Below are 13,943 nucleotides of genomic sequence, written 5' to 3'. Positions count from 1 at the left end.
TAGAAAGGCAGCCAAAACCGCACAGAGCAATGAAAAGTCTACGCGAGTCACAGGAGCATCAGGACTGTGCAAAGACGACAACGACTCGAGTGACGAGTTGGAGGTGGGCACATGAGCAGGCAGTGTATACTGGATGAGAAATCAGCACACTAGCATGACGGAGGGAGCGAGTGGACGTCCTTCTCCTCTCCTCACATTCCACCCTCCGCGCCTGAGCGCCGCACGGACGGTTGTGTGTTGGTTCGTTCCGTGCATTGTTACAATGTTGCTTTTCTTGACGATTTATTAATTACCAATTTTTCAAATGTTAATTTTCTTTCCGTGTTTAAAAATTATTAAAAATCCGGCCTGATTATGTGGCGTATATATAGTGGTGGAAGGCCAGCTTCATATTCCGGCCCAGGCCGCCAGGAGGAGCTCTCCCGAGAGCATGGACGTGCCCCGAGGACTATGTAGCTTTTATGCACAGCCCTGCTGGATACCTTGGGGACAACTAGGAGTTGCTGTCAGGAGGCCAGTGGACTCATTTATGCCCTATAACCCGGAAGTGCATCATAATCCCGTTACAGGAAGAAACGACGTTCTTCTGGGGTGAAGATAAGGACTATTTACCCTGACCAGGAAGGAATAAGAACTTGTGAACTGTTGGGCAGGAACACCTCCGGGTCAGGGAGTATAAAAGAACCATGGGAACTCCCAGACAATGAGCTGAGCGGTAGGAGGCCAACGAGTCTGGGAGTGGAGGATTGATTATTGTTGATATTATTGTGTTTATTTGCGAGTACAGTGTGGAGGGTGCTTAGTGCACATAATTATTATAATAAAAGAATTATTGCACTTTCACCTGACATACATACGATACCTACCTACCCACCCAAAACACACCCACACACACACAATGATTCAGTAATGTTGAATTTAAATCACTTTGTGCCATCCAGTTTCATAAGTTTTATATAAAACAAACAAATGAGGGACAGCTGATCACTCACCACCCAGATTGGCCAGGAAGTGGGCTGCCCTTGAAGTGCCTGGCGCACAGCTTCATGCAGGGAAGACCCTTTGACAGAAGGTGGCAGGAGCTGCTGGGTGTACAGCAGAGGAGCCAGTGAGCCATTAGTCTTTTGAAAAGCAGTTGTTTCTGTTCGCAAGAGGCCATTCACATCAGAGACGATGAGGACCCTGAAAGTACAACAATCATCATAAATCAGGCTGCCCACCTCTGTGAGAAGAAGAAGAATGGATAGATCTTTGGAATTTCCAATCCACCTTAAACAAAAAAGACAAGTACCTGTGTATCCATGTGGTCATCTGGTTTACTATGTTATCCAACAGATGGTGCATCACAAACATTAGCACTGCTTTAAGGAGCCCCACACCAAAATGGCATGGAACAAAAACATAACTATGATTATGTCTGCAAAGGCAGCACCCATCAGCCCCATTACGTTACGTGACTGCTACGCAATAAAAGCAACACACACATAACCCCAACATAAAAAAAAAACCTAACAGGGTGGTTCTTCTTCTGAATTGGATCAAATAGTTCAATTACCTTTGATCGTCTTGTCTGTCTGGACTGTGGTGTTTTAGCGCTCTTCTCCAGTGCAATAAAGTCTATTCAATGGGAAGAAAGCAAATGGTACGGATGGTAGGACACACCATTAGCTAGAGACAAACCATAAACGAGGCAAATGGACACCCAGTTGTTCCAAAACTTCCACACATTTAGCCCAATGAAGGGTGGTCTGGAGTAGCATGGCAGTTAGCACTGCTATCCGGATTTGAACCCCATACCCCAGGTGTTTTCTGTGTGGGTTACGCACATTCCCTGTCCGCGATTGAGACTTTCTTCTGCATACATCTTCAAAGACACACACATTATTCTGTAACTCTGAACTGGCCACAGTGAAGGAGAATGGATGCGTGTGTGGGGGAGAACCCCTGATGCTACTGGTGCCCCATTCAAGTTTGGTTCCTGCCCTGCACCGGATGCCAGGACAGGTGTTGCCCAGTAATAACCCTGAATTTGGATGAAATGGGTTTGGTAATAAATATATGTAAGTAAGAGCAAGTTTGGTCTTGCATTTAATATTTTACACTAGCTGTCCCCCGCAGCTTTGCCCACATAGTAGTGAAACAGGACAAACTTTAAAAATCAATAATAAAAAAAAAATTAAGAAAATGTAATTCTGGCCAAGCGGAAGGCAAGTATGCTCCAACGTCAGACATTGGCACTGTATCTGATCGTGTTCAGCTCTGACAGGAAAGAGTCCCCCGTGTGGGGAGAAGAGCACATGGCTGTCAGCACCTCTGTCTAGCAATCAGCAGCTACCCTCCAAAACACACGTAGCTCTGATCTCTCACAAAAACATCAAGCGTTACTCCTTAACAATCTGTAGATGATAATGTCCGTTGAGACAACAGGTATCGGTAGCTAAGCAGAGGCAAGGTGCACTCCAAAACGCGTCGAGACGTAGACTAACTCTAACGGAGGACGGCGAGTGAATGTGGAAGGCTCCGCCCCCTCTGCTCTTGGCCCACAGCCAGAATTGTGGAAATAAAATCAGTACTGCAAGCAAACTATGATATGAGGAGAAAAGTTGCAAAATCAACACACATACACACACACACACACACACACACATACACACATACACACACAAAAATAACCTGATCTAAATCTGTTAAGTAGTTCCCTCATGAAAAGCAGAGACACATACAGACAGATGTTGGATTTTATATTATACTAGCTGTGTAAGCCCGTGCTGTAAGACGCCCCAGCTCCTAGAAACTATTGAACTCGTCAGAAGACAAAAATGAAATTCACAGTCGGCAGTTTCATTTTGCTGGTGTGATCGTCCCTCTATTGTCTATCAGTGGCTAAGTGAATTTCTCTCTCCTCAGGAGGTTTTGTTTTGCTGACGTGCTCCCCTCGCTTGTGTATTAGCAGCTAAGCAAGTTTCTCTGTCCTCTAAGGTTTCGATTTGCCGATGTGATCGTCCCTCCATTGTCTATCAGTGGCTAAGTGAATTTCTCTGAAATCGGAGGTTTAATTTTGCCGATGTGCTCACCTCGCTTGTGTATTAGCGGCTAAGCATTTTTTTTTCCTCCTTGGCGGTTTCGTTTTGCTGACGTACTCGCTTCGCTTGTGTATTAGTGGCTAAGCAAGTTTATCATTCCTTGGCGGTTTCACTTTCACAGAGTTGCTTTCTTTTGGCTTCATGTTGTAGCCTTGTACTTCGTTCTTCTTCCAACTCGTTAACTTGAGACTGCCTTGCCAGCTCTTTGAGCGTCATGCTGTAGCCTCGCACTTCCGGGTCTGACAGACAGACACTTCCACACGTAGACGTTTATATAGAAGAGTGCGATGGTCTGGGCTTCTTCTGCTGGAGTTGTAGAGAGAGTGACTGGCTTTCTAAATCCAAAGGGTTACCACAGTTTGGCTGTTCTATTAGAAAAAGGTGCAGGCTACTTGGATGAATCAAAAATTTGAATACAATTTTGCACACTTAATGATTCCTTCGCTATTTTGCCATTGTTTATTTGTTCTATTCCTTGATTTTATGAAACTTTAAAGACATTAAACTGTCTGCATTTCAAGAAAAAATGAAAAAAAAAAAAACTGAGCCGTTCCAAAACTTTTGACCAATAGTGTATATATTTGTTATTAATGTCAAACTTTATATATCCTGCCAGGTACAACATAATGTCTAAAAACATTCAACTTTCAACTGCAGTCGTGGCTTGGGGAGATTTATGACTGTATTAGAGAACACAAGACTTCTTCATGGAGAAAGCCACTAGCTGAAATTCAAACACAGACTGGCTGGCAAGCCTTGGGGACTAAATTTGGCCAAAATAAGGAGAGCTGGACTGTGGGGAGCCGAGTCATAATTAACAGCTGAATCGTGAACCCTTCACGCGATGCGACGCATACTCCAGCGGAAAATCCTGCTACGCAAGTGTCTTGCCGTTTATGTAAATCTGGAAGAATCCACCAGGCGGAAGTGCAAGATATCATCACGGTGAGAACAGGTTCAGCTTTGCTGCGTTGTGAATTTCCTTAAACACCCATTAAATTCTGATGACACTTTACCGCAATATTTTTGAAAAGAATGTTTATTGATTAAATCCAGAGATGTGTCCATTCCAGATAGCATTGGGCACGAGGCTGAAACAATCTCTGGATGGGGCATCACCAAATCTGCATATCTTTGGAAGGAAACCCAGCAGGAAAACATGTAAACTCCAGGCAGGGAATACCAGCAGTGCTACCGCTCTGCCAACGTGTCACCCCCATGTGTGTTAACAACAGTATTCACTATTTAAACTAAATTAATGACTTCTGTATAAATCTAAGGATTCTAAATGTGCAGAGAGTTGGAATATCATAAATTTAATGTGTTCTGTGTGGTGATCTATTGCTGTTTGCCACTGCTGTCAGGTCAGGAGGAAGCCCCAAGGAGAAGGAAAAAAAAAACACACACAACACACGACAAAAGATGGCATGCAAGACTTAAAATGTATCGTGTCATTACGATCGAGAATACGCAACGCTTGAATATAAAAGCGTCACAAATGCATCTGTACGTCTGCATTTTGCTTCACCACATCAAACATCAAGCAGGCCGTAAGATCCGCAAAGTGGCTTTCTGTCACATGTTGATAGTAGCCCGAGACTCTGACGTTACATTCCAACTTTTAGCACACTGCGCCCCCCGACTTTTTGCCGGCACTGCAACTCACGCACGCGTCGCGTTAAATTTCCGAAGACGCGTCAAATGAACGCTGGGAACGCATGGCAGCCATGATGTGTGCGGTAAGCCTCATGAGCGTGACGTATAAATGAGCCCTTCACCTTCTTTCTCCTGTCTTTCAATCCCTTTTTGCAGAAAGTACAAAAACCATCCCACTGAGCCATTCTATTCATGCAGATGGCCAATCATATCGGAGAAGAGACCAAACATACTACGACAGAGAGTGACCTGATCGCCTATTATAGAGGTTGCATTAATACTTTGCCAACACTCCCATTTGTATGCCAAGCATATTATCTACAACTAGCCAAACCGTAGCGCACCATACACCGCATAATCAGGCCAGTTTTAATAATTCTTAAGCACAGGGAGAAAATGAACATTTGAAATATCGATAATGTAATAAATCATCAAGAAAAGCAACATTGTAACAATGCACGGAACAAACCAACACACAATCGTCTGTGCGGCGCTCAGGGTGGAACGGGAGGAGAGGAGAAGGACATCCACTCGCTCCCTCCGTCAAGCTAGTGTGCGGATTTCTCGTTCAGTATGCACTGCCTGCTCATGTGCCCACCTCCAACTTGTCACTCGAGTCATTGTCGTCTTTGCACAGTCCAGAAGCACCTGTAACTCGCGTAGACTTTTCATTGCTCTGTGCGGTTTTGGCTGCCATAACCTCAGTTGTAAAGGAATGTTGTAAGGATCCCATGGGATACCCCTCGCAAACAGTTTTACACGCTGCATATGGCGATTCACCTCCGCGAGAAACATGCCTCTATGAACAGTCAACATGGGTCGGAGCTGCATGTGACCTCTACGACAGACGAATATAAATGACACCAGTTTTTCTGTGTCATCGTGTCCGAGCTGGTGGGCGTGGTTCTGCGAGTTATCGTCGTATCCAATGGTCTTGGAGTTGGAGTGCATGGCTCCTTTCTGCATGCGCCATTGGTGTCTCACTTGTCGCCGGCTTAGTTAATCCACGCCCCTTTCGGCATGCTTTCCATGGTTGTCTTGCCTTAGTGAAATAAATAAAATATTTTTTATATATACATACACATATATACATATATATACACATATACACATACACATATACATATACATATACATATACATATAAACAAATTGTGAATAAAAACTGAATGCAATGATGTGGAGATAGCAAATGTCAATATTTTATTTGTAATAGAACGTAGATGACAGATCAAACGTTTAATCCAAGTAAATGTATCATTTTAAAGGAAAAATATGTTGATTCAAAATTTCACGGTGTCAACAAATCCCAAAAAAGTTGGGACAAGTAGCAATAAGAGGCTGGAAAAAGTAAATTTGAGCATAACGACGAGCTGGAAGACCAAAAAACACTAATTCAGTCAATTGGCAACATGATTGGGTATAAAAAGAGCTTCTCAGAGTGGCAGTGTCTCTCAGAAGCCAAGATGGGTAGAGGATCACCAATTCCCACAATGTTGCGCAGAAAGATAGTGGAGCAATATCAGAAAGGTGTTACCCAGAGAAAAATTGCAAAGACTTTGCATCTATCATCATCAACTGTGCATATCATCATCCAAAGATTCAGAGAATCTGGAACAATCTCTGTGCGTAAGGGTCAAGGCCGTAAAACCATACTGGATGCCCGTGATCTCCGTGCCCTTAAACGACACTGCACCACAAACAGGAATGCTACTGTAAAGGAAATCACAGAATGGGCTCAGGAATACTTCCAGAAACCATTGTCAGTGAACACAATCCACCGTGCCATCCGCCATTGCCAGATGAAACTCTACAGTGCAAAGAAGAAGCCATTTCTAAGCAAGATCCACAAGCTCAGGCGTTGTCACTGGGCCAGGGATCATTTAAAATGGAGTGTGGCAAAATGGAAGACTGTTCTGTGGTCAGACGAGTCACGATTCAAGTTCTTTTGGAAATCTGGGACGCCATGTCATCCGGACCAAAGAGGACAAGGACAACCCAAGTTGTTATCAATGCTCAGTTCAGAAGCCTGCATCTCTGATGGTATGGGGTTGCATGAGTGCGTGTGGCATGGGCAGCTTGCATGTCTGGAAAGGCACCATCAATGCAGAAAAATATATTCAGGTTCTAGAACAACATATGCTCCCATCCAGACGACATCTCTTTCAGTGAAGACCCTGCATTTTTCAACAAGATAATGCCAGACCACATTCTGCATCAATCACAACATCATGATTGAGTAGGAGAAGGATCCAGTTACTGAAATCGCCAGTCTGCAGTCCAGATCTTTCACCTATAGAGAACATTTGGCGCATCATAAAGAGGAAGGTGCGACAAAGAAGGCCCAAGACGATTGAACAGTTAGAGGCCTGTATTAGACAAGAATGGGAGAGCATTCCTATTTCTGAACTTGAGAAACTGGTCTCCTCGGTCCCCAGACGTCTGTTGAGTGTTGTAAGAAGTGGAGATGCCACACAGTGGTGAAAATAGCCTTGTCCCAACTTTTTTGGGATTTGTTGACCATGAAATTCTGAATCAACATATTTTTCCCTTAAAATGATACATTTTCTCAGTTTAAACTTTTGTTCCGTGATTTATGTTCTATTCTGAATATTAGAAGTTGGCACCTCCACATCATTGCATTCAGTTTTTATTCACGATTTGTATAGTGTCCCAACTTTTTTGGAATCCGGTTTGTTTGTATGTATGTATGTCCTGGTGCTCTAACAATCTGGGGTTACTACAATAACAGTCAACCCTGAAAGTGCGGCAAGAGTATGAGATTTGAGGCATTGTGTTATGGTCAAAATAAGGAGTCTAAAAAGCAAAAAGGGGTCACCTTAGGACCGACCTTTTCAAATGGTGGCCCACAGGGCATATACGGCTCAGAAGGATCCTCCGAGTCATATTGCCTGTGGCCCCACTAGAAACAGTAGGGGTTGGGTGGGGGTGGATGGAAACAAAACAAAACAAAAAAAAAAACCCCAAGTAAAATATTTCAGAAATTCCTACTGTAATACAGACCATGAATGATACCCTCCATGTCGCCAAGCAACATTCAACCCACAATGCAGAGCGTTCCTGTGTGTCTAGAAATGTGAGTAATAATAATAATAGTAATAATAATCTCTGTAGTACTAGGGTGTGGTACCGTGTTAGCCATTATGAATGCAGAGAAAAGCCAAGAAAAATGAGACCTTTTATTGGCTAACTAAAAATATTACAATATGCAAGCTTTCGAGGCAACTCAGGCCCCTTCAGGCAAAAAAAATGAGAGTATAGCATCATGCCAATGAACCTTGTGGGCTATTGATCTGTTCAGTTAAGTAGCAGAGGGGCTTGTTCATCAGTTTCAGCTGCTTTGGTGCACTAGAAGGGCAACAATGAGACGACCACTAAAACAGGAATGAATGGTTTAACAGGTGGAGGGAGGCCACAGACATTTTTCTCTCCTCATTAGTTTATTTCAATTGTTTTGCATTTGGCTACGGTCAGCGTCACTATTGGTAGCATGAGGCCATACCTGGACCCTACAGAGGTGGCACAGGTAGTCCATCTTCTCCAGGATGGCAGGCACATCAATATGTGCCATTGCCAGAAGGTTTTCCGTGTCTCCCAGCACAGTCTTAAGGGCATGGAGGAGATTCCAGGAGACAGACAGGCGGTTTGATTGGTTTGGTGGTGGGTCAGTGATGGTATATCTGGGGAGGCATATCCATAGAGGGACGCAAAGACCTCTACAGACTAGACAACCTTGGCACCTTGACTGCCATTAGGTATCAGGGCGAAATCCATGGACCCACCGTCAGACCCCTAAGCTGGTGCTGTGGCTCCTGGGTTCCTCCTGGTGCACGACAATTCCTGGCCTCATGTGGCGAGAGTATGCAGGCAGTTCCTGGAGGATGAAGGAATTGATACCATTGACTGGCCCACCACACTCACTCGCTTGACCTCAATCCAATAGAACACCTCTGGGTGGGACATTATGTTTCAGTCCATCCAACGCCTTAGTGTCCAGGAGCTCAGTGATGCCTTGGTCCAGATCTGGGAGGAGATCCCCCCCCCCAGGACACCATCCGTCTCATTAGGATGTTGTCAGGCATATGGGGAAGGGGGGGCATACAAATTACAGAGTATGATTTTGGACTCGCCTGCCTGCCACATCATTTTTTTCCTTTGATTTACATGGTGTCTTTGAATTCCGCCCTCTGTAAGTTGATCATTTTCATTTCCATCAAATGATGTGCCAGCCTTTCATTCCCAACGCAACACCATACCAGTAAAGATATCCAGCAGGATTTGTTTCCCCCCCATTGAGATCTGATGTGTTTTCAAAGTGTTCCTTTAATTTTTTGGAGCAGTTTATATATAAAATCCAAATCTGCTTTTCACAGCAGAACTACATTACAGATTTATAAATCAGGTTTTTTCCTAGAATTTGCTTGAATTTTCTGGTTGATTTTGCGACTTCTCTCATCACGCGAAGTATTATAGTTCACTTGCAGTAGCGATATATTCATGCTAATCTGAGAAAGAGGCTGTAGGCCGAGGGGAGGAGCTTGATGTCAGGATTGGGGAGCTGGGCGGGGCATTCCTCATTGTCCTGTTTCACTGCTATGTGGGCGGAGTCACCTAGTACTTTTATATAGCACCTGTTGTCTATGATACTGTGTTGATCTGGCGAATAAGATAGATTCGCAGGAGCCACTTCTCCTCGGGGGGTTTGGGAATCTTCAAAATGCCAACGCTATAAATGCCACGCTATAAATAGTGCCGGACCACTCCTTGTCTGGATCACAGGGACACCTCCAAAACAAAGGTAGCCTTCCACTTTTCTGCCTCTTTCTGCTTGCTTACCATTCGCTCCCCTCTCACCCTGATCCTGTCAGTCAGCCCTCTCTAGGGAGGTACCCTGAGATCCTCACAAAAGCACCAAAAATCACGTCATATCATCAACAGAATGTGGGGATGTGGAACAAAGCCATGCCTAATCACACATGTGGCGATTTAAAACGCATCTCTGCTCCCTCAGAGTGCAGTAGACGTTGTATTCATGGGTGTTAATTACTTATCGTGTCGACTGGACAACACAGTGAATGCGGCTTCTACCTATACACGTCTATGGTCCCGGCCTGGCATGGACCTCAGCCATTCACCACAATGCATAAAACAATCGTGCACAATATTAGCATGATCTCCTTAATGCAAACATTACAAAGTGCATTGAACAGAGTGAAAAAACCATCAATGCTGCCATTTGAAGGGTCTCATATATACACAGTGGTGCAGTGGTAGCGCTGCTGCCTTGCATTAAGGAGATCATGCTAATATTGTGCACGATTCAGTTTTATGCATTGTGGCGAATGGCTGGGGTCCATGCCTGGCCGGGACCATAGACATATATAGGTAGACGCCGCATTCACTGTGTTGTCCAGTCGACACGATAAGTCAGCACGTCCGCCATATTGCTAGTGGCAAAAGTGCCATTTAAACTAATACAGGTAGACGTGGAAACAGCGATTTCTGATGAGAAAACATTAACGTTTAAAACAGTATCGTTTACATAAGACAGATTTTGGAGAATCGCTTAAATGCAATTATTTATATCCATTTATACACTAACAATGGCAATTCAATAATTATTATTAAATGATTCCTCCCATATAAGTAACATCTCTCAGACTGCCATCTTCCATCTCCGGAACATTTCTAGACTTTGTCCTGTTCTTACACAACACAGTACTGAAGTATTGGTTAATGCCCGAGTCACCTCACGTATAGATTACTCTGATGCTATTATATCTGGCATCCCACAAAATCTTATCCAGAGGAAAATGCGCACACAGACAGAAAACATACGAACTCAGACGGTGGGATTCAAACCTCTGTGAGGCAGCAATGCTAACTGTCATGTAATCCGCTTGGCATTATAAAAGCCCATCAAAGCAAAACATCTGCTGCTGCAGTCTGGGTTAAATTAATGCTGTTCATATAGAAATACCTCATTGGTCAGGAGAAGGTCTTCATTACAGATTCTGAATCCTGCCACATTTAGATCCAACCAAAATTGCAGGGCATTCTGAAAGAAAAGAAAGATAGGCAAATTGTTAAGCAAACTTTTTTTATTTATATACTAAGGGGCTCTACCCCCTGCTGGCTTCACTCGCCAACCCTTGGGCGGGCACGGAGCACCCGCTATCTCACAGGCATCTGGGTGCCCCTCCATTACAGAAAACACATGTATTTTAAGGGATGGTATATAGAAGAGTATGCAGGGTGCAGGAGGAAGACTGTTTGGTCCAGTTATTATAGATAGAAAATCAGTTACTTGAATATTTCACTACAGCTGTCTATTTTAAATACAAAGGAATAATAAAACATAGTTAAAAAGTAAAACGTAATAAAAAGAAAATAATTTCAATTAAATTAACACTTGATTAAAAACAATATTATGAATAGCAGTATCCTCGAACTTGCAATCTATAAACATTGCTTTTTTGCATTTCGATTTGCTTATTGTTCAGGAAATTTTTCTCTTTCACATTTATTGAATGATTTTCTTTGTTCTTCATTTTTATTACATGCAGCTCTTTTTGGTTAATTTTCTTTTTTGACGGTCATTGTCAGGTCTAGCAACTATTTTTCTATCGCAATCTAAAATTCTGTTTTTGAATGGATCATTTGCTTTTCTGCCTCGCCATTATAAGCAACTGTGTTGAAGGGCGAGGTAGCAGCACTGAGAGAGAGTCACGGTATGGGACGGAGAGAGGGTGTGCGCAGTAGGAGTAATGATTGGGTGAGTGGTGTGGAGGGGTGTGGTCAAGGCTGAACGATGTACACATGACAGAAAACTTTACCTTAACAGAGATAAGGTAGCTGTGTGTGTTATATTATATATATATATATATATATATATATATATATATATATATATATATATATATATATATATATATAATATAAATATATATATATATATAAATATAAATATATATACACCACCTCCACACCATGACAGGGTGGCCACCCTGGTTGCTTTGGGGACCATGGGTAGGGAGCTTGGAAGCTCAACCCTGTATCGGCCCGTGTTCACCACCAGGGGTCGTCCCAATGCCTACAGAGCCCTGGACCTCCGCACTTCCGCCACACCCAGAAGAGTGAGGCAAGAGTGTGAGAGGCCTGGACTTTGGGATAAAGTGGGTTGTGTGGCACTTTATTATTGACTTTGTAAATAAACGTGTGGTGGTTATTAAACATGCCTACCTGTCTGTGTCCGGGGCTTAGTCCACAATATCTATCTATACACGCAGTATCTTTCTCTCTCTCTCTCTATTATACATCTCCACACACACACTATATCTATATATCTCAGTATCTACAGTATACACACACACACACACACACACACACACACACACACACACACTACCTACCTACATCTATACACACACACACTATTCCTATATCTATATAACTCTTTATAATAAATAAATAAAAAAAAATCTTGGGAAGACGACAAGGGAGATGAGATCTGATCTTCTCGGAAGACACTTTGACGTCATGCGAGAAAAGGTAGTAAGAAAAAAGGACAGCTGGTGTACAGGCTTTTAAATGATTGACGCTCAGCACTAGCAGCCCCCTTGTCGGGGGGGAGAATAGCTCATTCACTACAACTTTAGTACTGGCAGATCAAGAAATAAAAAAAATGAAGGAAATTAAAATAATCTCTTAAAATAAAATAACATATTACTTTTGAGCCCCTGAAATGAAGGGATTGTGGTCAAAAAAATGTTTTAGTTGCCTCACATTTTTATGTAATAGTTTTGTTCAACCCACTGAATTAAAGCTGAAAGTCTGCACTTCAACTGCATCCGAGTGGTTTCATTTAAAATTCATTGTGGTGATGTACAGAACCAAAATTAGAAAAAAAGTTGTCTCTGTCCAAATATTTATGGACCTAACAAAACACACACACACACACACACACACACACACACACACACAAAGGGTGAGTCAACAGTGATCGGCACCACAATTAGATTAAAACTTGTGTCGACAGCAGTCTCTTATCAGAGCGGTCTTTCTGTATGAGGTCCCCGACTCCCCAGTCACTGCTGTGCAGGTGTGAATGTGTTACATCAAATCATTTGTAACTGAGGTGTGAGAAACAATGGCTGCCCTGCTTGCGATTTGTAAGAAAGAAGAGCAACATGCAAGGATTCATTTCTGTGGTCTGAGGGAGTGCCCAATATTTAATCGAAGACTTTGTGCACAGTATGGAGAAAGTGTTTTGTCTCAAAGAGGTGTATATGAATGGATAGAGAAGTTCAAGGAAGGTCACATAAGTGTCAGCCATGAAGGAGCCGGGCGCCCGTCCACAACTAAGAACATGGAGCGAGCACATGAAACGATTCTGTTGAATAGACGAGTGACAGCAGATTATGTGGCAAATAACCTGCAAATCAGCCTATGCAATAATCCACAACCGACTGGGGTTTTGAAAACTTTGTACGAGATGGGTACTAAAACAACTCACAGAAGATCACAAACAGAAGCATTTGGATGACTGCAAACAAAATTTGGACCGCCACTCTAAGGAAGGTGACGAGACATGGATTCATCGCTACGAGCCTGAGAGTAAAACGGCAGAGTATGAAATGGAAACCTCCACAAAATGCCGACCAAGAAAAAGTTGAGGTCGACCATCAGATGGAAAATTAATGCTTACAGTTTTCGGAGATTCTCAAGGGCTACTTTTGGAACATCAGCAAGAAAAGAGTTCAACAATCAACAGCGAGATGCTCAAAATGCAAAAGCATTGTGTTCTTGCATTACAATGCATGTCTGCACAACACTGCCAACACTATGGACACTCAGGAAAAACTTTGCTTTGAGGTGTTACAGCATCTTCCCTATAGTCCTCATCTTGCCCGATCGGACTATCACCCGTTTGGTTCCCTGAAAGAAGCTCCATGAGGACGAAGATTCACATCTGATGAAGACAGCGGTGTATTCGTGGCTCGCAGCTCAGCCCAAAACAATTTTCCAATCAAGGAATACGAAAGCTTGTTGACAGATGGACAAAGTGTATTGAAAAGCAGGGTGATTATGTCGAAAAATTCTGCATTTGTCTTTTCTGAGAGTTGATTAAAATAAATTCTACAGCTGGAGTGCGGATAATTTTTAACTCGCCCCAACTCTCCA

General features: G+C 43.0%; 1 protein-coding gene across 2 annotated transcripts in view; it reads right to left on the bottom strand.

Annotated features, from left to right (window-relative positions):
* Positions 1–13,943, bottom strand: part of LOC120538668 (4F2 cell-surface antigen heavy chain) — a 66,657-nt gene that overhangs the window by 16,207 nt on the left and 36,507 nt on the right. For both annotated transcript variants that reach the window (XM_039768056.1, XM_039768054.1), the window contains exons 5-7: positions 10,741–10,818; positions 1,556–1,617; positions 993–1,182 (exon numbers count right to left, since the gene is read on the bottom strand). In XM_039768056.1, coding sequence (XP_039623990.1) covers positions 993–1,182; positions 1,556–1,617; positions 10,741–10,818 — 330 coding nt within the window. The remainder of the gene's footprint in view (positions 1–992; positions 1,183–1,555; positions 1,618–10,740; positions 10,819–13,943) is intronic.

The sequence above is a fragment of the Polypterus senegalus genome, chromosome 11, assembly GCF_016835505.1.
Source record: "Polypterus senegalus isolate Bchr_013 chromosome 11, ASM1683550v1, whole genome shotgun sequence".
In the NCBI taxonomy this organism is placed as follows: domain Eukaryota; kingdom Metazoa; phylum Chordata; class Cladistia; order Polypteriformes; family Polypteridae; genus Polypterus; species Polypterus senegalus.
Note: the sequence above shows the minus strand (reverse complement) of the source record. Positions and strands in the feature narration are given on the sequence as shown.